Here is a 26,065-nt window from a genome sequence, read left to right as displayed (position 1 = left end):
TCAAATATAGATTACTATCTGCCATACCTTTCACAAATTCAAGTTTTGTCAAATACTTATCCAATCTTGCATACTAGGTTCTAGGTGCTTGCTTTAGTTTATACACTACTTTCTTCAATCTACATACCATATCATTTTCTTCTGTCAAAAGAAATCCTTCAGGCTACTCAATGTAGACATCTTCTTCAAGTTCTCCATTCAAAAAGGCTAACTTGATATTCACTTGATACACTTTAAAAAAATTATTTGTTGCATAATCCAAGAACATTCTTACTGCTTCCATTCTGACTATAGGGGAAAATGTTTATTTATAATCTATGTCTTTGTGCGGTGAATATCCTTTACATACCAATCTAACTTTGTTCCTCACAACTTCACCTAATTCATTCATCTTGTTTCCGAATACCCATTTAGTTCCTATAACATTCTTGTCTTTAGGCCTGGGAACCAATTCTCATGTCTTGTTCTTCACAATTGGATCAAGTTCTTCCTTCATTTCTTAAATCCAATGATCATCCTTGCATGCCCCATTTGTGCTCTTACATTCAACTTGAGAAAACTTCGATAGTCTCTCTAAAAAATCTAGGATTATCTTCTTCCTCATCAGAATTATAATCTATCATCATTTCTTTAACTCCAAACTTTTCATCCACTTTTAGATTTGCACACACAACAATTATCTTAGTTTGTATGATTAAAACATCTATAAGCTTTTTTTTCAATGAATAACCAACAAACATACCTTCATTGCTTCTTGGATCAAACTTACCAATATCATCATCTCTTTTTATGTAACACTTCCAAAAATTCTATTCACTGAAGGTGTATGACCAAATCACAATTCATAAGGAGTCTTGTTTGTACCTTTTCTGATATGTACTCTATTCATGGTGTATATTGTTATATCAACTGCATCCCTTCAAATTTTTTTGGATACATCATTGGACTTGTTGCCTCTGATACAAATCCGTTCCTCCTTTTTGCTATCCCATTTTGCTCATGGGTCTTAGGTGACGATAATTGTCTCTTAATTCCATTTTATTCATAAAACATGTTAAACTCTATAGAAGTAAACTCTCCACCTCTATCTAATATCAAACATTTAATCTTTACTCCAAATTCATTCTCAACTCTATTCTTAAATATCTTGAACTTCTCAAATGCTTCAGATTTTTTCTTTAAGAAATGCTACCCACATCATTCTAGTGAAATCATCAACAAAAATCATAAAGTACGTTTCTCCATAGAAACCTCTTGTTCCGGTAGGGTCACTCAAGTCTATATAAACAATCTCCAACTTCTTTGTAGCAATGAACTTCTTGTTGGGAAAGGAAACCTTCTTCTTCTTAGACATTATACATTCGTTGCACACAACAATAGCAAGCTTCATAATTATAGGAAAATCTTTGACTACAAATGTACTACTAGCCTTCACAATGTTATCAAAGTTTATATGATAGAACCTTCTATGCCATAACTAACTATTATCCACTTTTGCAACCAAACAAGTCATCTTAGTAGGATTCAATTGAAACACATTACCTCTGGATGTTGTACTGGTTCAAATCAGCTTACCATCCTTATCTTTGATAATGCAGTCTTCTTTGTGAATTTCAATTGATAACCTTTGTCAACCAACTGTCCAATGCTCAACAAGTTATGTCAAACCAACAACAAAATAAACATCATCAATGTTAGTTTTTCCATCAAGAGTAATAGATCATATCCTTGTGATATGACAAGGCACATTGTTACCAACTCTAACAGTACCTCCATCATGATTTCAAAATTTAAAAAATTTGTTCATATCACCAATCATATGATGTGAACATCCACTATCTATAATCCAATCATATTTATTTTCAACTTTATAAATTAGGGCTTTTTCTTCTCTAATTTCAATTTCATAACTTTCTTCTTATATAGCCCCAAATCCTAGCTCATCATCACTTTCACTCTGAACTCTTTCCTCAGATTCATCATCTTCAATTGCATACAAGCAATCTCTAAGTCTTCTAGGCTTGAAATTTCTCTTATACATTTTCTCTCTTTTAGGACACTTAGAAGCATAATGACTAGATTCATTACAAGTCCAACATTTAAAGAACTTCTTACCATGTGGTTCTCTTCTCACAAGCAAGACTATACTTTTTTCAATCTTTCTATCTTCTTCAGATCTGGATCTGCCACTACTAGCATAGTCTCCATGGGTGCTTGCACTTCTGGATAAACAAGGACAAATACTTAATGCACTAAAAGTTGTTTCCAACTCTTGTCAATTTCCAAACTGCCTCCAACTAGATTTTGTTGCTTCCAATATTCCAAGCAAAGTCTCCTTGGTGAACTTTTTAATGTAGGGCATCAAAATTTCAATCATCTGTGCTACTCATTTGAATGGTGATGTCAAAGTTTTCAAAATCTTCCACACAATCTCATCTTCCACTTTAGATCCTTCACAAGACTTAATTCTTGCAACAATCTAAGATATTCTACCAGTATACAAATTCATCTTCCATCATTTTAGCCTCTTGAAACAAACATATCCAATTTTGTAATCTCATTCTTTTAGCATGCTTATCTCCATTAAATATAGATTCTAAAGATTTCCAAATTTTATGAGATGTCTCTAGTGATTAAATTTGATTGTATTCATTTTCAGGAACAGCTGACGGTAGTGCTTCTCTGGCTCGCATGTTACACAAACAAATCTCTTTCTGGTTCACTTCATTAATCAAGCTTGCCTTCTTCCACAATTGCTTTGTCACTCTTTGTGAAAAGCCAATATCCTAGACCCACACATAGCAAATGAGTCTTCATCTTTTCCTTCCAGCTGTCATAGTTAACTCCATCAAACTTGGGACTTTTTTTTCTGAAGTGACTCGTCATTGATCTCCCAAAGCTATTAAGCTTTATCTTCAAGGACCTAAGGCTGTGATACCAATTGTTAGAAAGTAAAGTCCACCAATATAACTAAGAAAAGGGGGGGAAGGGAGGGGTGAATCAATTATCCAACTATTATAACAATTATCAACCTTATTAATCCTCAACCTTATTTATTTGTTCTAAAGATGGAGGCCAGTACCAAAACTAACATCTGTAGCAACTACAAAATGATGATTTCCCATGAAGCTCTCACAAAATTCAGTCTTAAATAGAACAAGTCAGATAGAGAAGATGCAGCACATGACTTCTGAAACCAAGGCTAGGGATGTACAACAGAAAATGTAAGATTTGCAAGTCTAAAGAACTGAGTTCAAATGCATGTAGATTGTTCAGCTTGTAAGAGATGGCTAGATCAAAAAGCATGATAAAAAAATTGTTTATGACATGGAATGAATGTCCTATCCACTTTGCCTCCCATTCTTGTTTAAAAGCAAAGTCCACGATGGAAAGCTTGTCATAACCTTAGGTATTATGAAAAGTTCACTTGTACAGATCAAACTAAAGCTAATGCATTAACAATTTGCTACTTTGTTACAATGCGACCAATTCCTGTGATGACAAAAACCAATTTCGCTCCTAGTTGCAAAGCTAACTTGTACAAGAGATCTTTAAAAGAATTTAACTACTTGAATATGATACAAGCATCCGAAACAAAGATAACTTGCATCAGTGGTCAACTTCTGAGAACCACTTTAAAAGGTTTCAAGTTTTCAAGAATACACAACAGTAGCTCCACAGCTTCATTTTGTTCTCAAAACATGTTCAGGCCATCTACATCATCATTTGGTACAGCAAGACCCATGTAATCAGTGTCAGCATTTGGCAAGCTAATATCCTCATAGTTCAACCAATTTGCAAAGTCTTCTGCACTAGGAAGTTGCAAATGTGACAAATCTATGGGGATATTATCACCGGATGTATCATCATCAGCAATGGAATTCTGTAACACAGGCATTTCAACATTCACTTTCACCACTTTATCACTAATTTTTTCCCAATAACTTGAGGCCAATGATGGTGTTTGTTCTTTAGATGGCCTGCCAAGAAGGTCATTTTCTGCAGCAGACAACCAAGCAGTTTTGTGCCTTGGTTTGAGCTTGTTTCTCATCTCACCCTTTGCATTGGCCAGATCTGGTTGACAATTCCTAGTACAGCCAGATCTGATTATGATCTCTTTGGCCTGCACCTTGCCCTCTCTGTCTCTTTTACTGCATTTTCTTTTAGCCCCCCTAGGTAGAGTAGTCCCAACAGCTGCGGTACCCCTTAGAGTGCCACTTTTGTTAACTTCTTCAAGTAGACGTTCTATATTTTTCCCAGGTGTTGACCATGTCTCACCTTTCAGAACAGTTCACATTGAAAAAGAAGCTGTATCTTGCCTTGTGTTACATAATTCCCAATCTCCATTCTCCAGCTTCTGCATATGTTGTACAACAATATGAGAAGATTGTCCTGGAGGGACTATAGGATCAGCTGCAAACACAACAAGGAATGAATGAATTTAATTGCTATACAAATTGACTAATTTCAGACTCAACCCGCTACCTGTGGCCATTCAAATAATACAGTTCCTGAGGCCAGGTTAACAAGACTCTGAAAGCTTTAAGTGTAAAGTAACTTTAAATCAATTATCTATTAACAAAGGACTTTATGCCATTAGTACTAAGATAACAAGCACTAAAAGAGAATATCTCCCACAAAACAGAAAGAAGTGAATATACTCAGCACATGAATGTACAAAACCTGATGTTTTGATATCTGAGAGAGCATGTGCACTATCAGAAAGTGAATTTGCAGTGTCACCCTTGATAGCATCACCAAGTAACTTTGTATCCTTTTCCTTCAAGGATATTGAGAACATTCCTTCTTTTAAAGATGCATCTGAAAGGCACCTCCTGCCAGTTTCTTCAAACATTCTACACTCAGCTAGTGTCCCTTCAACAAAACTCTGAGTAGCTTGCTTTTTAACTTTGTTTTGTGCAATTTTACAACAACGTGAGTTGGTGCCTTGCAATCCCTGTAAAAGAAATAATTCCCTCAGATAAAAATAAAGAATGATATTCATTTCTATATGATACCTTTCTCTAAATATTTTATGTGCTACTAAAGGTTGAACTCTAAAGCAGTTTTATAGTTTCTCGCGGTGGAATTTCTTAGGAGGTGAGAGAATCTTGTGGTTTCTGTCCAGATTAATTTGGGCAAATCCAAACAACATTTCACAAGTTCTGCAGAATCCATAATGAATCTAATGAATTTTCATGATTTGAAAATAAACAGATTATAAATGTTTCCGTGTTCACTTGATACAAATCCTGACACTGCAAGAAACAAGTTTAATGCTACCTGAGAACCATGCAGATTGGGGTGATCTTCACATGGAAAATAAAAAAATACCCTGGAGAACGAAATCATTCACATTAAAAATTGAAAGCTGAAAGTGTCCTTTCACAAGAGGATTCAAGGATTTCTAGTGGATACTTAACTATATGCACTTTTCCATCAGCATTTATAATTTGATGAAACATTACAACTTTTAGGAAAGCAAGAAATGAGAAATTTGATTTACTGGAAGCAATTTTGATTAAAATCACCTGTTGCTCGAGCTCATCCTTAAGCTTACAAGTCTCTGTTTTCATTTCCTCATCTCCCCTGTTTTCTAGATCTGGCTGAAAGGGGAAATGGAAGCACATTACAAGAAAATTGTGAAGGAAACAAAAAATCTTCAAGACACAATGATAGAGAAAAATTAGCTAGAAAATATACCATCAATTCTTGAAATAGTCCAATAGTTTGGAGTTCCAGTAATATTCATTGATCTAGGTCCAACTCTTGTGATTGGATGCCATATGCATTTTCAGTATCAATTTCAATATGAGTACAATCACCACAAGGAGAATAGTCATTTGTGCAATGAAGACAGTCATCTTCTGGTCCAGCATCCAATTTTCTGTTTGTTTCGTCAGAGTTTTCCTCAACAATTAAAGCTGAAAGCAGTCTTTGATAAAGTGGAACCATCCTGTCATAAAGACAACTAGGTTTTCCAGGTGCCTTGATGTCCTCTTTAGCATTCAAATTGCTAGAAGGCTTCAAGGACTCATTATCCACAGACACATCCATATATCTTTTTTGATTACTCAAAACAATTGGACTTCCATTTGCTGGCAGCATACTACAGATAATATCAGCCTGGCAAAAGAGGAATTATTTATTTAAAGACAGCAAATATGAAATTTACGTAAAAAAAAATCCTCACAATAAATCAATGCTAAAATATCAAAGGCAATTCCAAACTGTCAAAATCTCTACATCTATTAAAAACGTTCAGCATGGGCCCTGGATGCTTAGTAAACAATATATAGTATATTCTACAGAAAATGAGCCATTTTGTGTGATAAACTAATTTGCCAAGGAGTCCACCTTAACTATTAATTAAAATTTAAGTATATGAAACTACTGAACTTTGTAGGACATGGTTCGTGCCAGTGCCATTAATTAAGCATCATTTATTTGTCATTTCACAGCCATTCATATTTACACGAGTTAAGCTAGTTCCTAACTAGTTTGCCTCTCTGCCCAGGAGCAACACGGGAGTCTACAAAAGCATTATGAATCAGAACATCTGCAAGAAGTTTGAGGGCATCTCCTAAGGATTGGGTCACAACCTTTCCGTGGAAGCCAGAAACCAACTAGCCACATCAGGTGAAGTGCTATATTGAGCATGGCAATGCATATCTCAGATTTCAGACCTTGTGTAGAAGAAAGGCATTGATACCAGAAGATAAGTATCACTCCCAGGCACTCCTAATCAGCATTCTGAGGCCAAACTACTCAAAGAGAAGCCTTGGGAATAAAGCTACAGGTGCCTGTAAGATCTGAATACAGTTCAAGAGTTCTTACAAGTTACATGCAATTGGTTTATATGCTGCTATTGTAGCCTGAGATAAAGTCTGGAAAACTAATTGCCTGTTTATTGGACGTATGAAATATATCTCTGTCTAAATCCTCGATTGACTGAGTCCCTATTCTGGGCTGCAGAAAGTTATTCAAATTGTATTATGGGCAGACATCCTGAGCAAGACAAGCATATGGTATTTGAATTGTATAATGGACGAACGGTCTAAATAATACTAGCATATGTTGTTTCTTGTTATCCAAACATTGTATAGTAGTTGAGCTGGTAAAGTATATAATCTGAATATATTTGGGGAAATCATTGCTAATGAGTAATTGGTTGATCTAAAAAGCTAAAGTCTGAATAAGCATGATTTCTTTTGTTTTCAAATTTAAGGAATATACTGTATATACTAGAAAACCTCTTTGCTTTATAAGCTGCTTTGTTTCATTTTGGAGACTAAAATGTCTGCTTTACTCTGAATCTCATGTATAATAAGACTGAGATATTCAATGAATGAAAGAAATGAATCACCTCTCCAGTTTGATTACCAGCAGTAGGACATATAAGAATTGCATCTTCATCCTCTACCTGTCTGACCTGCATATACCAACAAAAATGTCAACAACAGAAGATCAAACAAAGATCCAATTGAAGAAAATGATAAAATTACATAAGTTTCAAGAGTGGAATCCTTAAATATATTTATTGGCAGCAGTCATGCATGATAAAGCTGTTACCAGTTGCTTGAGAAATTCTTGGTTGTCTTGAGTAGCAGATGCAAAAAATGGTTCCATTTGCTTACAAAAGGATCCTGAGCATGCAACATCTGACACAAATACTTCTACGTCAAGCTACCAGATAGTAAAAAGAATTATTCTATGCAACTGAGATCATTTTCAGGAACCTTGGTAAACATATAAGACTATTCACCTCAAAGAAAAACTTACAGATATTAGGTCAAACTTCCTCAAAAGTTTCAATCAGGCTAACTTCATAGAAAAAAATTAGGAATCTAAACAGAAGCATCGCGTGCAACTTTTATTTTTCCCTAAGGGAATGTGAATTTAGCAAAATGATGAATTATAGCAATCAGCGGTTTCAGCTTCAGGCCTGAGAATGTATTCATATTCAAAATTACTTCCAATTTTCTTATCCTTAATCCAGTAAGACTCAAATTCATACCACTTGCGTTATTAGAAGCATTAACAGTTGCCAGGAGTTCTTCCCTATCATCCAAATCCCCTACAAAGATCACCAGCCAGCATTAACATAATATGACAGTAGAGAACAATGTTTCTCAATTTACATAGAAAGAAAATACTCAATTATCAAATAATAACTGCAGCATGCCTGTAAGTTTTGATAATCCATTCTTAATTGGACAACTTGGTTGGATAAATCCCTTTCGATTCAATGAAGAATTTCTGGTTGGAGATTGACTTGTCCTACTGAACAAACCGAGAAGCTGCTATCATTCATGCAAATATAATGCCCAATTCTTTAAAATTATTCTTAAGTATTTAATCATGCAAAAATTAAAATGTTTTAAATAATAAAATTACTAACCTTGCTACTTTATCAGTAACTAGCCTTGTGCTTCTTAGTTTCTTTCTAGGTGCAGGATTTTCAAGGTTTCCACTTATAGGACCATTCATTCTAAGAGAAGTGCTATCCTTCCCACTCCTTCCTGGTCTCTGGACACCATCTCCACTCTCTGGTTCAATGACATTTTTTTCCTTAACTAAAGGCAAAAGAAATAATCCAACCTTTTGACAAACAGGTGCATTTTTCTCAATTGCATCTCCTTGTTTCTTCCTCTTGTTCTTGCACTTGTCACCAGGTCCTGATTCCTCGCTCTTAGAAAAAGAAGCTAAAGAAAAGATATTTCCAGTCTTTAATCTACTGTGCTGGAAAGCATTATTGTTGGAAGAGCATCTTAGATTACTTTGGTCACTGCTTTCAGTTGAATTAGGTATTAAAGACCTCTCCAACAAATTTGGTAAATTGTCATGATTCAAAATTAGAGGCATCAAATTTGTTCTTTTTATATGTTGACGTTTTCATGGCTTTTGTTCAGACCAGTGGATAGTAGGGGTTGATGAGAATCCTGATGAGAATGATTGCTTGCAACTATTTAAGCCACCAGTGCTCTGAACTCTATTTGGATTTGAAGTCCATTCACGGTTATCAAATATTGGAGAGGTGTGTGGAACATTTGGAGATAATTTCACAAAAGAACAACCACCCTTTCCTTTTGCAGGGTTTGTTGCATGATTTTTGTTGCAGATATTGGACCTGAATACATTAACATACAGATATTGAATGTTAAGACATTAGCAAGACAAGCTCAAAATTGAGGAAGAATTCTGAGCATTGACAGGAGAGCTAGTGAAGTGTATAGCCTTATTTCCACACTTGACCAAGATCAGATAATGTACGATAACAGAATCTAGATTCTAGATCCATCTTCAAAATTGGCAGATTCAATAACTTATGAGCCTAAGATAATTAAAAAGTAAATGTCACCATTGATATTTTCATGATGATACAAAGTATTCTTCTTTTTGTTGAGTTATTAACAGAGACTGAAAAGTCCTAAATCTTTTGACCATTTCAATGAAATTTAGTGTTAAGAAAAACATTTGTAATTAACTTTCCACTAATCATTTGAAATGGAACCTCTTTTTGAACTTAGTTTAATACATATCATCTCTGAATCAATATATATGCATAACAGTTATACAATCTGAAGAATAGGAGTGGTAGAAACTCCTTCACAAAGCAAAGGTTCCTATGCTTTTGATAAAAGTCTTATAGAAACCAAACAAATTGGATAATATCCAAATCTGATTATAGGATTCTAATCAATATTAAACCAATGGTTTTCACTCTGTGAAAAAATTAGGTACAATACAGTAAATCTTTGCTGAGCACTCTGCTCCTTTTTCCCCTCTTATGTTTGTGAAATGTCCCTTTACTGATTTTTATTGATATTTCTAGCCTCAAATCAGAACTTTAAAATCAAACAACCAATATTACAAAGATCTGCCAATTTCCCAATAAAACCCAAATCGGGTATGTCCAAATTAGTGCCAAAAACTTCACAACTTCACAAATTATTAATAAATCTAAAAATGAACATTTTTACAGAAATTTCAGCAGCATAACAGCTTACAAAATGACATTTCCAGATTTGTATAGCCTTTACACAACAGCTCACAAATGTAGGGCAAAACTATGCTCAATCGGGCTCCCGAAATTAACACAAAAATACCCGGAAACACCACAAAACACTCATAAACTATCTCAGAAGTTTAATCACGACCCAATACATATATTCAGCTCTATTTTAACATCATAAAGTCTGAAATACAGCAGCAAACCAAACTGATATGAAACACTCAACTGAAAATCCAAACTCAAACAAAAAACAACCCCGAAAACACCCAAATCGGCACTATTCAGCACAAAGGCAAACTCTGTATGAGCATGCACATGGAATGGCTTCAAACTCCCGTCCTTAGCCTTCCTGGAAACCTACAAACTCTCGTTCTTGGGTCTCCTTCTCCACAGGTTTGGCAGCCTCTGAAGAACAACAAGAAAATTAGCAAGAATCAAGATGTAGAATGAGCCCAAAATGCCTCCAAACCCCTTTTAAAGAGGGCATAACCCTAACTCACGTCCAAGAGGGGTTAATAAAATATAATTTAATAATAATTTTTATTTATTAGTCCATTGGTTTCCAAAGATTAACCCCTTTTTCCGAAATTTCACCTTTTTGGAGCCTGCTTGCCTTAACAAAGTTTTTTTTTTTTTAATTATTTGAATAGGGGACATGACAAGTCCTCCCCTCCCAAATATTGCTTGTCCTCAAGCAATGAAGGTTGGAATTCTCAAGAATATGTTCTCCTTCCCAAGTTGCATCCTCTAGTGGTAATCCTTTCCATTTGACCAAATGCTCTATGATGCTCCTATTTCTCAACCTTTTCTCTCTTGTATCCAAAATCTCTTCTGGTATCAAAACTAATTTTCCTTCATCATCAAGAGGTGGTAATTCTGTAGATACTATGGTTTGCTGGCCTAGAACCTTCTTTAAGCAAGATACATGAAAAATATTATGTATTTTGCTGTTTGGTGGGAGCTCCAATTCATAAGCTACCTCTCCTACCTTCTTGATGATTTTATAAGGCCCATAGAACCTTGGCTTGAGTTTCTCTGCCCCACTTCTCTTCAAGGTGCTTTGCTTATATGGCTGCAACCTAACAAATACCAAATCTCCCACCTCAAAAGATCTTTGAATCCTTTTCCTGTCAGCATATATCTTTTGTTGATTTTGTGCATGTTGTAGATTATCCTTGAGGGACCTTATTATGTCTTGGCTTTTCTTAATGAAATCACTTGCTGCGGGTACTCTGCTATCGGAAAGTATTAGATCAACAAAGGAAAGGGCATCATAACCATAAAGAGCACGAAAAGGAGGCATACCAATAGACATGTGATGAGATGTATTGTAACAATACTCCCATAGGTGTAACCATTTCACCCAAGCATGTTGTTGATTTGAAACATAGTTCCTCAAATATCCTTCTATCCATTTATTAACTATCTCTGTTTGTCTATCTGTTTGAGGGTGATAGCTAGTACTGGGAGTGAGTTCAGTTCCTGCCAAATGAAAGAGCTCCTTCCAAAAAGAGCTGAGGAATCTACTGTCCCGGTCACTAACAATGTTTCTAGGCAAACCATGTAATCTAAAAATTTCCTTGAAGAACAATTCGGCCACTTGTGATGCCTTGAAATCAGATGTGATAGGAAAGAAATGTGCATACTTAGTTAGTCTATCTACCACCACATATATGCAATCCTTACCTTGAACCTTGGGCAACCCAGTGATGAAATCCATGGAAATACTTTCCCATTTTTGTTCGGGAATAGGAAGTGGCTGCAACAACCCTGCAGGAAAATTTTGCTCACTCTTGCTTTGTTGGCATACCATACATTCCTTAATGTGTTTAAGAACATCCTCCTTCATACCCTTCCATGAAAACTGCTCTCGAATTTGCCTGTATGTCTTGAAGTATCCCTGGTGACCAGCCAAAGGTGTGTCATGAAAGGCCCTCAATATCCTCTCCTTAGTTTTTGACCCTGGCACTAAGAAGATCCTGTTCTTGTAATAAATCAATTCATCAACAACCTTGTACCTGTTATCATCCACTAACTTATCCAAAATCTTGGTGGCAAATAATTCTTTAGCATACTCTAAAATTATGGAGACTTTCCAATCAGCAGAGATAGATGATAAGGAACACAAAGTGGGCTTTCTTGAGAGAGCATCAACAACCACATTATTCTTTCCTTTCATGTATTCAATATCAAAATCATAAGCTTGCAATTTGCTTACCCATTTTTGTTGACGATCATTCAAATCCCTTTGGTTCAAGAAGAACCTGAGGCTATTATGGTCTGTCTTTACAATGAATCTCCCACATACCAAATATTGTCTAAACTTATGAAGTGCATGCATGATTGCCAACATTTCCTTATCATAGATGGAGTACCCTTTCTCTGATTGATTTAATTTTTGACTCTCAAATGCTATTGGATGTCCCCTTTGAGTTAGGACAGCCCCTATACCTTCTCCCGAAGCATCACATTCAACAACAAAAGGTAAAGAGAAATCTGGAATTGCAAGCACAGGGCATGAACTCATTACCTCCTTAAGCTTATCAAATGTTTTTTGTGCCTCTTCTGTCCAAACAAAAGCTCCTTTCTTTGTCAAATCAGTCAAGGGGGCAGCAAGCTGAGAAAAACCCTTGGCAAATCTCCTATAGTAGCTACACAACCCGAAGAAACCTCTCAACTGTGTAAGATTAGTGGGTGGAGGCCAATCCAAAATTGCCTGGATTTTTTGTTGATCAACCTGTACTCCTTTAGAGCTTATAATATGTCCCAAATATAGGATCTCTGTCAAACCAAACTCACATTTAGATAGCTTAGCATAGAAGGATTGCTACTCCAAGATTCCCAAAATAGTGTCTATGTGCTTTAGATGCTCTTTCCATGTTTTACTGTATATCAAGATATCATCAAAAAATACCAAAACAAATTTTCGAAGATGCTGACTGAATACCTTATTCATACAAGATTGGAATGTTGCAGGTGCATTAGTGAGTCCAAATGGCATAACAAGAAATTCAAAGTGCCCATAGTGACATCTGAAAGCAGTCTTTTCCACATCTTCACTCCTCATTCGGATTTGATGGTAGCCTGATCTTAAGTCAATTTTTGAGAAGTATACAGCACCATGTAACTCATCAATGAGTTCATCTATGCGTGGTATGGGATACCTATTTTTTATGGTCTTCTTGTTTAGAGCCCTGTAGTCTATACACATTCTCATTGTACCATCCTTTTTCTTGACAAGTACCATAGATGATGCAAATGGACTAGAGCTAGGCCTTATGAATCCCATGTCTAGGAGTTCTTTAATAGTTTTTTCAATTTCTTCCTTATAACCTCTTGGATGGCGGTATGGAGTTGTTATAACTGGTTTGGCACCCTGTTCTAACTCTATAACATGCTCAAAACCTCTATCTAGTGGTAATCCTGGAGGCAAATCATTGAAAACTATACTATGCTTATCAAGAATATTTTGAATTTCAAAATGGAAATTACCTTGATTCTTTGGAGAGCTTGTTGGTTGGATTATGACTCCTGCTGCCCATGTTACTTGTCCTCTTCGAAAAGTCCTCTCCATCCTCTTTGCAGAGACCGCCTTAGGTGCTCCATTCGATAACCCTCTCAATATGACTTCTTTCCCATTGGAATGAAATTTAAACTCCATAGTTTGATGGTTCATGTAATAGCCTCCGATAGAGTGCAACCATTGAACACCCAATACAAGATCTGTCTCCCCAATACCAACCACATAGAAGTCATCACATAACTCATAATCTCCTAAGGTCATCTTGAGTTGTTTCACCACCCGTGTGCAAGGCATAGTGAATCCATCAGCTACAGTAACATTGAATCCCTCAAAATCTTCTGTTTTAAGCCCTCTTTTCATGACAAATCCCTCATCAATAAAATTGTGAGTTGCCCCACTATCAAGAAGAACAGTCAACCTTTGCCCTGCTAGTACCCCTCAAATTCAGAAGGGATGGTATCTTGGGACTCCTGATAATGCTGCTAAAGTGCCATCCTTGTTGATTTCTTTTACTTTCTCTTCTTCTACCTCCTCCTTAGTATCATGAAATTCCTCATGCTCATCTGAATCAGATTCTGAAGCAACTTCAATATAGTGCACTTGACCTTTCCCCAAACATCTGTGTCCTGGAACCCATGGTTCTCTACAAGTAAAACAAAGCTTTTTCCTTCGTAATTCACTCCTACTCTCTTCATCTACCTTCTTTTTTGCCACATTTGTCACATCTTTTGGTGGTAGTGTTGGGAAAGTCTTTTTCTGAAAATTTCTCTTATGTTGCCAAAGATTTGGGGGTTTTTGATTAGTGATTGATTTCATAGGCACGCAAGTTTCAAGTTGCAAGCTTCTTTTGATAGCTTCCTGTAAGGTTGAGGGTGAGAAAGCCTTAACCAAACCCTTAACAGAATCTTCTAAACCATCAAGAAAAAGATAAACGATCCTCTTTTCACTCATATCAGGTACCATAACAACCACTTTTTGAAATTCTTCTATATACTCATTAACTGATTTGGTTTGCTTCAACTTTGACAATTCTTTAAAGTACTCTTCATCATCCTTGAGGTCAAATCTATCTATCACCCTTTGACTGAAATCTTCAAATGTAGTTACCTGATCCTGACCTTGAGTAGTCATTCCATGATACCACCAATCATAGGCTGCATCTTCCAAGTGTAGACTTGCAAATTGAATAGCATCACTCTCTTTCATGGGGTTAAGTGTGAAGAAAGTTTGTAATTTTTGTAGCCATGCTCTAACTGAAATTTTATTTGTTCCATCAAAAGTAGGTGCTGTAAACTTGCTTATTTTATTTTTGAGCTCTCTTCCACTTGTGTCATGCTCCCTCCTGTTCTCTTTCTTGGGCATCAAAGCGTTCATCATATCCACATATTCTCTAAAAGGAACTGAACTACGAAAGTCATCATCTAAGCCATTGTAAGTAGCTCTTAATGTAATCAAATTACCTATAACCTCTTCCACTAGATTAATGGCTGGATTTGGTACTGGTGGCTCATCTGCAGGCAAGAAAATAGATTTGGTTGATTTAGATGGTGTGGATCTCCCATTTCTCGGCTCCTCTGAAGTGCTCCCTTTCTCATTAATAGATGCAATTCCTTGTAATTTTTCTGTCAATATTCGCAAAGCCTCTCTAGTTTCCGCCAAACCATCCACTGTTTGCTTCTGAGTATTTTGGATGTCTTATAAGAATTTCTTTGCCATCTCATTTGGATCAGCCATACTTTTTTCTTCCTTGGATTTTGTACTTTTGCTTTCAACTGGGGGTTTGATCAAAATTTCTTTATTCTTTTCTCGCTGCAAATATATTTTTTCTCTTTCACTTAGTTGCATGCAATCATAAAATATGACATGCAAGATCTGGGTAGTTATCAAAACTTGACATGCAAGATCTGGGTAGTTGTTAAAACTGACATGCAACTTCTACAAACCCTCAGGCTGGCAAGATCATAGCTCTGATACCACTGAAATGTCCCTTTACTGATTTTTATTGATATTTCTAGCCTCAAATTAGAACTTTAAAATCAAACAACCAATATTACAAAGATCTGCCAATTTCCCAATAAAACCCAAATCGGGTATGTCCAAATTAGTGCCAAAAACTTCACAACTTCACAAATTATTAATAAATCTAAAAATGAACATTTTTACAGAAATTTCAGCAGCATAACAGCCTACAAAATGACATTTCCAGATTTGTATAGCCTTTACACAACAGCTGACAAATGTAGAAAAAAACTATGCTCAATCGGGCTCCCGAAATTAACAAAAAAATGCCCGGAAACACCACAAAACACTCATAAACTATCTCAGAAGTTTAATCACGACCCAATACATATATTCAGCTCTATTTTAACTTCATAAAGTCTGAAATACAGCAGCAAACCAAACTGATATGAAACACTCAACTGAAAACCCAAACTCAAACCAAAAACAACCCCGAAAACACCCAAATCGGCACTATTCAACACAAAGGCAAACTCTGTATGAGCATGCACATGGAATGGCTTCAAACTCCCGTCCTTAGCCTTCCTGGAAACCTGCAAACTCCTGTTCTTGAGTCTCCTTCTCCACAGGTTTGGCAGCCTCTGAAGAACAACAAGAAAATTAGCAAGAATCAAGATGTAGAATGAGCCCAAAATGCCTCCAAACCCCTTTTAAAGAGGGCATAACCCTAACTCACGTCCAAGAGGGGTTAATAAAATATAATTTAATAATAATTTTTATTTATTAGTCCATTGGTTTCCAAAGATTAACCCCTTTTTCCGAAATTTCACCTTTTTGGAGCCTGCCTGCCTTAACAAAGTTTTTTTTTTTTTTAAATTATTTGAATAGGGGACATGACAGTTTGAATAAATTTTTACCCCTCCTTTAGTTTATAGAACATTATCCGTTGGTTTCCCTCTATCAATGACATGAACAAAAAGTGTCAATAGTTAAAATTGAAAATGTTAATTAAACAATGTTATAATTTAAGCAACAATATTAGTCATGGGTTGATGTACAAGTGACTTTTTTCACTTATAAAAATCTGATTTCCACTTCATCAAGATTTACCTTCAACATTTGAATTACCCAAAAGTATGGTCCAGGTGTATAATTTCCCTAATATCTCCATGTCATTCGACTAAATTTTTCAATCTTCTTCTATTTGCTAGTAATTGCATATATATACTTTTTATCCCACAAGATAATTATCTGCATTATCAATGAATAAATATTTTCTGGAGTTCTTTTCTTTGCTGTTTGTTAGTTTACATAATACAATGCTTTTATAAAGCCTTTTAGATTTTGTATAAAAAGAATTGATAAACTCGGGTAATGCAACCAGAGGCAGCAAGCATCCATGATAAGGATGTACATTATCCTCAATGCATGACCCAATTTTTGCAATACAAAGAATTCAAAATAAACATAATCAGTTTCTTCTGTAATGTTCAGAAAAGTATTAAGAGTGGTGACAACCAGTAGAGAGGATTAGCTGGGAGCCTCTGAACGTACTAGCAGAGAAAAACTAAATTACTAGAACAACATTTGTACTTCAGAGGCATTTCAACTAATAGCCTTAAACTACTGCACAACATCATTAGATCCTAATGAAAATCTTCATTTATTATCTTTGCCGAAAATGCAATACTCAAAATCTCTGACCACATCAATATTTGTGACACTACATTATGTTGACCCATCAATATTGAATGTAAACATTTTAGAACAAGTAAACAACCATCCTGAATAATTGAGATTAAATAATGTTAATGAAAAGTCCTGCCTGAAGCCATGGCTTTCACTTGACCTCGAGTGGGTCTCAGAGCTGGGCCTTTGCTGTTTACCCTGTTTATAATCTTTATCTCCATCCAGCATTCTATTTGCTTCTGACTTGACAGAAACATCTAACTTCATTCCAGAATATCTTCTGATCAATTTTGCCGTTTCCCAGCTTTCACTTCTAGCTGTCAAGGTCTTATCCTTGACTTTTGAATGAGTACTAACCTTTCTCGACCTCAATATATCTCTTTCCCTATCTATCATTATAGATGCTCTAGAAATATTGTTGGGATAGCCTGGCACCTGAGACCATTCATAAAGCATCAAGCAATAGATCAGATAATGCCTATTTTCTTTACTAGAGTTCTACTATCTATACTAGGCAGCACATGGACCTGTTCAAAATACAATTAAGAACAATCCTAAACTATAACAAGTTCCTTGAGAGAATGTGGTATTCAACTACAGAAAATTATAAACCCAAGATATTATCTAAACACTTATCTCTCTTTTTTATAACTACCAAGCAAAAGTGCTTGTCAAAAATTCCTACAGCATGGATGAAGGTACAAAAGAGAAAATTTAAAAATTTGAAAACACCAATTCAATGTTTACTGAATTTTCTCAACCTTCTTACCAAATTCTTGACCTTCTACAATCAACAGATAAAGGAAAACTAGCAAAAATTTTGAATGAGGAAAATGTTACAAAAATAGAAAATGTAATGAAACAGAGAAATGCAAGGATAATATACTATATTTCTGGACAGGCATTTCTGATACAAACCCTAATATTCATCATGGGGATGCAAACTTGTTTATGTGGAACAGGTGTTGGTATTTCTATTTGAGACCTCTTCCTTGGCAACATTAGTTTATGATATCTATCTAGTTTGTCTATAGCTTCATCCAAAACATTTATCTTCTCTCTGCACCACAGAAGTTTCACATTAACTATGATAAAAAAATGCTGCCCAATGGTATAGACATCCAACCTTATAACATTCTGCATAGAATCTAGGACTGGAAAATTGCAATAAACACTTATACTGTTTGAAAACACTTGACATCAAAACCCATGCGAACTACAAATTTTAAGAAAAACCCTTGCTACAATGAACCGTAATGAAATGTTTTGTCTTTGGATATATTACCCCACCTTGAGAGAACTTTGAGACAACTCCTTACTGACTTTAGCTCTTCTACTCCAAGAGAAGGAGGAGGTTCAGTCTGCACTGGACCCAATGATGGAACTTCTGCTGAGGTTCCTACTACAGCATTAGTCACCCTTTTCAGTTCTGGATGACGATAATATGTATGATTTCCCATTTGACAGTTAATCCAAAAGTAGAACTTGTGATAGAGGCAATTTTTCTCCATGTAATGACATATCCCTCAGGGAATGTTTTGATCCATCTGAGCTAGCAGAGAATATTTTAAACCTCAGATTCTTTGTCATCTTTCTCTGATATGTTCAAGATCTCAAATCCCAAAACTTAATCTATAACAGATAAATTCAGAGATCAAACACCAAGTAGCTGAAGTGTCTGACAAAAGCATTTAATTCAATCTTGTGTTCATTCAAGGAAACATCTGACTAAAGGTTTAATGTAATGTCCCCTTTTGTTATATACCTAAAATATTTCCCTAGGGCCTAAATGACAATAGCAACGACTATATTTATCGGCAAGAGTATTTTCTTATTAAATTACATATTAGTAATTGCATCAAGTAAGTTAATTATTTGGCATTGAATATAGCAATGAAGATTCCCACCTATAGACACACATATTAGAGTTGCAACCCTAATAGAAACTTGAGGGAAGAAGCACCATAGAACGCTAGGAGACAATCAACCCCAATTAAACCCATGAACTTTGAACAAGTAATTGAACTCAATGTGACGCCTTGGCCAACAAGTAACAAACTCAATCAGTGCCCACAAGGAACTAACTTGATAGGCATCCACCTTATGAGTAGGAGTTCATATCCCCACATTCCTTGTGTTTCACTTTTCTGTTTCTAATAGATTTTCTTTCTTAAATCAATGCAAAATTGTTTGTGATTAAAGTAATTCAAGCAAATCATCTAGTCTTATTAGATTCCACACATGGCATGCCAAATAGTTCAAAAAAATGTATGTAGGTTATGCCTCACTACTATATATACTTACTTATATACATACATAAATATATATGTGTATCTATCTGGATTCCTGATCCTATTCAATGATTTTCTCCAAATGAAAGTCTTCCTTAAATATCTGTCAAGGGGGATGAATAGATACTCCCATTACCTGTTTTCACCAAACAGGGTGTCTCCTCCAAGATAATTGAACCCTTTTTAATATGCATGTAGGTTGTATCTCACTGATGTATATATTTACTTACATGAGCGGGCACACACACACATGTATGTATGTGGATTCCTGATCCTATTCAATGCTTTCCTCCAAATGAAATTCTTCCTTAAATATCTGTCAAGGGGGATGAATAGACACCCCCATTACCTTTTCACAAAATGTGGTGTCTCCTCCAAGATAATTGCACCCTCTTTCCTCCCCTGCCTCTTCATCTCATGTGGCTGTTGGAAACCACCCTGTTTAGTGAATTGTTAAGTTTTACAAGTGCTCCTATTATGGAATAAACTCTAAATGTAGTGATCAGCTTAGAGAATAGAGAAAAGGTGAAGTTTTATGAATAAGGCCATTTTCTTCTCATAGATGCATAACTAGCAGCCAGAAGTATAAACTTTAATTATTTTATTCTCTTTTAGGGACAGTGCATGTATCATGCTGGTAGCATGTCATATTTTTCCCCTCTAATTGGTCCTAAACATTGTTTTAACCCAGGTTGGCTTTCATTCCTTTATTTGCTCAGGCTTTTAGTGCCGCAATCTATATTCGCAAATCTCTAGCCTTAGATGAAACGTGGCACTTAATTAAATCTTGTCCAAATCATAATAATCAATCTGATAGATACTGATTCTTGGCACATTCGCTCGCATACTTGTCTATGCAGTGATCACATTAAATTGTGTCCCAAAGACAATACAAATGCAGTTTTAAGATAAGAAGTTATATTAAGTTTATCAAAATGTATGAAAATTCTGGTTTGGTAGGTGCCCTCAATCCTAGTACACTAGAAGATTTGATTCAAAAGGCAACAAGATTAGAAATTACATCATATGAAGACTAACCCAACACCAAAAGTCTAGCCTCGCAACTTCCCTATAGAAAAATTGGTTTGAAAAGCATTTCTACCAAGAAATGACAACAGAGAACTACAAAAAGAAAAATTGTTTCCATTGTAAGGAAAATTTGGAGCACAAGCATGTTCGTAAACAAGAACACCTTACCAATATGCACATTTAATGGCAATAACCACTAATTATAGAGCTCCACAAGTAGTTGATGTCTTCTTCAAAGAAATTTTTAGGCTACAAGGCTCCTCAAAAATATTGTTAGTGATAAAGAGTTAGTTCTTTACCTTGTTTGCATTTCCTAATGATGGATCATTGAGTATGATCCAAAACCTTGATGCTAACAAAATCCACACAATTGAATCCAGAAGTGCATCCTCAAAGGCTATGGACTATGAAAATCTAATGTCTGCCATCTGAACATTGATGCTAACAAAATCCACGCAGTTGAATCCAGAAGCACATTCTCTAACAACTCTTTTGTCTAGCAGCAACCAAACTCATACCAAGCAAAAGCTATCATACTCACAAACTAATGAACAACTTAGATGAAATGACTGATCAACTGTTTAATTTCTTGTAATGTTCCCTTTTGAATTGCCCTAAATCTTGCCCCCTATACTTGTAGAATATAAGACTATTGTGGGTTATACGTTCTCAGACTGCTACAGTAAAGTAGATGGATTTCACTTGATTCCCTTTTCCTCTTTTGATGCTGATTTCTTCTCTTTGGATGAGTGCTGACACTGGTTGGTTTGTGCCTTTCTTCAATCAAAGTTCCTCCTTAAATTATAAATACCCTTCTCTTGTTGCTTAAGGGTTTTGTCCTTTATGGTGGCTACCTTGTGACGCAGAGCTTGGTAGACCCACAGATCTCACTGATCAATGTCACTTGGTTCAAAACTCTTCATGTTTTAAGCCTATATCCTTTCACTGGGCTTCTCTCAAACCCTCATACTCAACCACCAATTTCAATAATGTATTCCAACACCCTCTAGGGCCTTAACCAGTGTTACATGGGGAATCGCACCCCCCTCCCAAACCTCAATGTACCCATCCCCAAGACGTCCTGCACCCGGTACTCACATACCCAAGTACCCCCACCTCCGCCATTCTGCAACCATTCTGCTGTTAGTATGAGGACTTGGATTTCTATTTGACTTTTGTTTTTTGAATGCTACTATTGGGATGTAATTTGTTACTATGTTGAATGTTCAATGGTTCTAGTTCATGTTGCATTTTGGCTATGTTCAAGTATTTTAATTTGGTATGTTCTACAGAAACATCATTTCATAACAAGCATTTCAAGTTCTATATGTATACTATAAAACACTCCTCCCTGCCCTGTCCTTCCCTTGCCACCATCCCCTGGCTATCCCCTCACCATCCCAAAAATAAGGCCCATTTTCCCCTTGTCTCGAAAACTCGTTCCGAAGTCCCGCCATCCCAATGTACCCCAATACTAGGGTAACATTGGCCTTAACATGTCCCATTCAACAGATTTCAGTGATCCAGAAACTTGTTCTTTCTCAACTTGGCATTAACCCTCTTATTCAGCCCAAACTAAGCCTTTATGTCCTAGTAGCTCTACCCAAACTAGTTTTTCTCAGTTTTCTCAATTCCATCCCAAAACACTCAGCAATTAAATTAGAGTTCCAGACACCCTTTTGGAAGTTGTATAACATACTTCAAGGATTCATATCACTCCTTTCGATATTAGGGGAGATCCAATGCTGTTTGCACCAATTTTAGGCCTAATTAGGCCAATTTTGCGAGTAAGTACCCCTGAAACTTGTCACAAAGACCTGAAACTTGGCACAAAATCTAGTTATGACTCCAAACTAAGAATTCTGTAGGTATTTTGTACAGCCATCCTTGTTTGATGGATCAATCAGAAAACCATCCTTGTTTAAGCCCTATATCTAGGGCTTTCTCAAATGGCATGTACCTTCACTTCCAAGACCAAACAAAGGATCCTACAGCATGTCCTTAATGTCCTTATACACATTCAAACGTAAAACACTATCCTTATGTGGGCAGATGTTCCAATCCAATACCTGCTCACACCCTTCACATACTCTTCTTAAGCCTTCCTTGAGTACTTTGGTGATTACCATCCAATACTGCATCAAAGTTGTTAGCATGAGCATATTGAAGATGTTGAAGACCTATTCCACAAGAAACGGATGATACAAAAATTGGAATGGCCTTATTCCATTGAAAAACTTACAAATTTATCAACAACTTGTACGCTGTTAAAGATCAGTCCTACAGTCTGTTAAAAATTTTCATAAATGGATTCAAAATGCCATAGAAGGGACTAGGAAATGTTACCAAAAAATCTTCTAGAAGGTTCCAATGGAGCTTGTAAGAGAAACAATCAAAATGCGCTCAGAACTTGCCAAAAATCTGAGTTTTATTATTTCTTCATGAGTACAGTCCATACAACCAGATAAGAAATCCTCTCCAATCACTTCATCTGCCTTCCTTCGCATGTAATGTGACTTGTAAAGTTCAAACAAACTGGTTTGAACCAACTCTAACTTCCAAAACTTGTAAAAAACTTCAAACTAATGGTTTGGGCAACTAGCAGTTAGTTTTTTAATTAAAAATCATGATTTTCCCTCCAAACACAATTTAATCCTTTCTAATGACTCCAAAGGCTTGTAAATGCCTTGATCCACCTAATCCTGGTTTAAAACATCTGAAACTCCTTTCTATATCCATCCATCATCCTAATTTGTCAATTTGGACCATGTTGTCAACTAGCACCTATTGACCAATTTGGTCCTAATTGTGTGTTATTCACGACTTTATATGTTCCTGAACAATAAGGTTACTTTTGACTCCTATTGACCTATAACAACCCCTGGGATCATTCTTATGCCCAATTACATCATCTTGGATCGTATGGTCCTTATTAGGACCATTAGGATTTTACATTTACATTCATTGGTTTCATTACATCATATGCCATAACTAGCTTCAAGACTTCAAGTGGTCCATTGGACTTATTCTTTCCCTAATCAAGACTTCATGGCTTCATGGCTTTGCTTGTTTGGTTGGGTGCTCCTGCACCACCTTCTCTTCAAGAGTGATGTTTCTTCCAAACTTTTGTGTGACCCATAACTAATCGTAATTGTTGTTGAGCATATTTGATCACTCCTTAAATTTGGGAGTTGAAACTCAAGTTACAAAATCCATAAGACCACTCAGCTTACAAATTTCCTAAAAAATTTCAATGGGTGCAGCTCTATTTTTAAGGAAGCTAGCTTCCATGGGACCCTAGCCTAAGAAAAAACTAATTAGCCTCCTTTATTGATAATCACAGTTTTCAGAGAGTTCTTTGAACTTCTTTCTATTCCAAAGAAAGGTTTGGCCATGTCTGTTAAGTGGATCCTTCATGCCATTTTAGGCAATGAAGTTTGAAAAAAATTTCCTCAAAATTTTATTGATTCAAAATATCAAACCAATAAGCCATCCTAGAAGAGGATTGGCTTTCAAACCCTCCTAACAATAACAAATGTTGTTCATATTGAAGGCACTTTTATTGCCAAAAGTGTTTGGTGTTCTTGGGAAGCTGTCAAACCCTAGCTTTGGTAGGACAATTTTCACTAGAATTAGGAATCTGTGTTAGATAGCTTACTAAGAGCGTTGTTTCCTTTATATCAATCATTGCTTTCTAATGTATTGTTGCTATTATTTATTGTTATCCACCAAGTGGCTACTTTTGCTAATTGTCATCCTTATTATATCATTGTCTGGGCTGCCTAATCTTTGCTGGTTTAGTAGAGAAAATCACAAAGCCTTAGAACTAAGACTATTTTTGAGGGCATTGATATCTTATTTATGGTAGGGGTTATATTAGTCCACTCTTCATGGGATTGCTTGCGCTCGAGCAATTTAAAATTTTAACAATCAAGAAGATCTACTCTTTCTCAATTAGTGTCTTCTATAGCAAGGCCTTTCTGCATAACCATATACTTAGATGAATGATATAACAGCTTCATTGAACACATACTATTGTCTAATTTCCTGTACATATTAGTTTGTCAGTGTTTTCTTTACAATTCATTTCCAGACCTACATGTTGGAAGGTGGAGTCATTATGGCGTACCTTGGTAGGATGTTATTCCAGCAGTGAAAGATAGTCTTCATAGGGTTTAATATGTAGTAGTGCGAGTCATAATCACTATTTTTAATAAGTTGTCTTCAGTTAGGATTCTGCAACAAGAACTTTTTATACTAAGAGAAATCATTTTTTCATGAACTTTTGAATGTTGTTCCAACTGTGAAATTTTCTGAAAAAATACGAAATCTTTTTGGCCATCTTCTGTCTTTTCACATAAATCTGAATACTTGTATAGTTCTTCTTCTCTATATTTTTCCTGCTCTTTTAATTTTTACAACACTAACATTGACATCAGAACAAAGTTGGATGAGAAGTTCAAGATCATATATTAAATTTTAAAGCGCATTCATTCTTATTTTGAACGTCTGCAAAGATTTCAAAGCGTCATTTCTAATGATATTGTGAAACATGGCATATCTCCAATAAATTGCAGATCTATTTTAGAAAGAATGCAATTCACGTAATCGCCCCTCTTCAGAGATGCCAGTAGAGTCTCGTTTGAGTTAGTCAGCCAACATCGCTCTATCGTTCCATGAGGGCAGTCCAGGGAATAACTACTCTGTACACCTTTGTTTTTGCCTTAAATTTACTAACTTGAACAATTTTACTGCACCTTTTCCTTCTTTGAATCTTAGAAAGTATTATTTTCCCTTCCAACTTGGTTTGCTGCTAAAATGTTGAGATACAAAATTGCGAGGAGAGGCATGATGTCTTGTATGCAAGGTAGCAGCTGCTTCTGGAGGTCAAAGTCGAGTAATTTGGCTCGAGCCATAGCACCTGCCAAACGCTATCTGGCTACAACACTCAGGCAAGACTTGCGACGATCCCCGCGCCCTAACCAAGAAAAAATATATCCATTTCTCTGCATTTTGCAGTCCTCGCCTGAAAGGGCAGTGTGCCCTACTGCTAATTGTGAAAATCATGCCCATATTTTTCCAAATCGCGCCCATTTTCCTGTTGTTTCCTACCCGCCTTCTCCCTTGTTAATCGAATAGTGTCGAGCGATTCTCGTGAATTTCTCTGAAAACAATGCTAAATCCCTTGAGGCGTCGGTTTCTTAATGCTAAGTCATCTACTACAACTGCCCAGTTTGAGTCGTCGCCTCCCATCGCTACTGCCGTTAAGTGGCTCGTGTTCATTCTACAAGGATTTCCAGGTAGATTTTGGGTTTCAAACCATTAGAAGCTGCATCCGCTTAGATTTTTTAAGGAAAATTGTAAGAGTCCATGAATTTTATTTCACTTTAGAAGTTTCAGCTCCTTAGTTGAAAGAAATATTGCTAAAATTTATTTTTTGATAGAGATTGCTAAAATTTATTAGCCGATAGGCTATTATAGGTGAGACTTTCATCTAAACCTGTCATGTCGCTTAAAACAACTAGTTGTTTTTGTTAATGGTTTGCATTGATTGTGTAT

General features: G+C 36.0%; 1 protein-coding gene and 1 long non-coding RNA gene across 11 annotated transcripts; both read right to left on the bottom strand.

Moving 5' to 3' along the window:
• Positions 1 to 3,379: 3,379 nt before the first annotated feature.
• Positions 3,380 to 9,970, bottom strand: LOC149531607 (uncharacterized). Of its 8 annotated transcripts, XR_016358765.1 has the most exons (7): positions 8,402 to 9,399; positions 8,018 to 8,283; positions 7,573 to 7,661; positions 7,367 to 7,432; positions 5,704 to 6,126; positions 5,532 to 5,606; positions 4,896 to 4,957 (listed from the first exon to the last, which is right to left on the bottom strand). XR_016358765.1 is itself a non-coding variant. In XM_089810064.1 (6 exons), the coding sequence occupies exons 3-5, from the start codon at positions 7,627 to 7,629 to the stop codon at positions 5,749 to 5,751; spliced, it is 501 nt and encodes a 166-aa protein (XP_089666190.1). In that variant the 5' UTR covers positions 7,630 to 7,661; positions 8,018 to 8,283; positions 8,402 to 9,403; the 3' UTR covers positions 5,531 to 5,602; positions 5,704 to 5,748. The 8 variants fall into 8 exon arrangements, 6 of the variants coding, with proteins under 6 accessions (XP_089666192.1, XP_089666193.1, XP_089666191.1 ...); XM_089810064.1 differs by lacking the exon at positions 4,896 to 4,957 and having other exon boundaries at positions 5,531 to 5,602; positions 8,402 to 9,403; XM_089810066.1 differs by lacking the exons at positions 7,367 to 7,432; positions 7,573 to 7,661; positions 8,018 to 8,283; positions 8,402 to 9,399 and adding exons at positions 3,380 to 4,413; positions 5,284 to 5,335 and having other exon boundaries at positions 4,684 to 4,957; positions 5,704 to 5,927.
• Positions 9,971 to 17,136: 7,166 nt separating this feature from the next.
• Positions 17,137 to 25,901, bottom strand: LOC149531606 (uncharacterized). 3 transcript variants are annotated; one of them, XR_016358763.1, is made up of 2 exons: positions 24,636 to 25,901; positions 17,137 to 17,621 (listed from the first exon to the last, which is right to left on the bottom strand). It is a non-coding gene; the product is annotated as an uncharacterized LOC149531606 (long non-coding RNA). The 3 variants fall into 3 exon arrangements; XR_016358764.1 differs by having other exon boundaries at positions 25,264 to 25,901; XR_016358762.1 differs by lacking the exon at positions 24,636 to 25,901 and adding an exon at positions 18,477 to 20,660.
• Between the last annotated feature and the right edge of the window lie 164 nt (positions 25,902 to 26,065).

This window comes from Cupressus sempervirens, chromosome 11 (genome assembly GCF_028749045.1).
Source record: "Cupressus sempervirens isolate cs-2001-9-10 chromosome 11, ASM2874904v1, whole genome shotgun sequence".
In the NCBI taxonomy this organism is placed as follows: Eukaryota; Viridiplantae; Streptophyta; class Pinopsida; order Cupressales; family Cupressaceae; genus Cupressus; species Cupressus sempervirens.
This window is presented reverse-complemented; position numbering and strand designations above follow the sequence as displayed.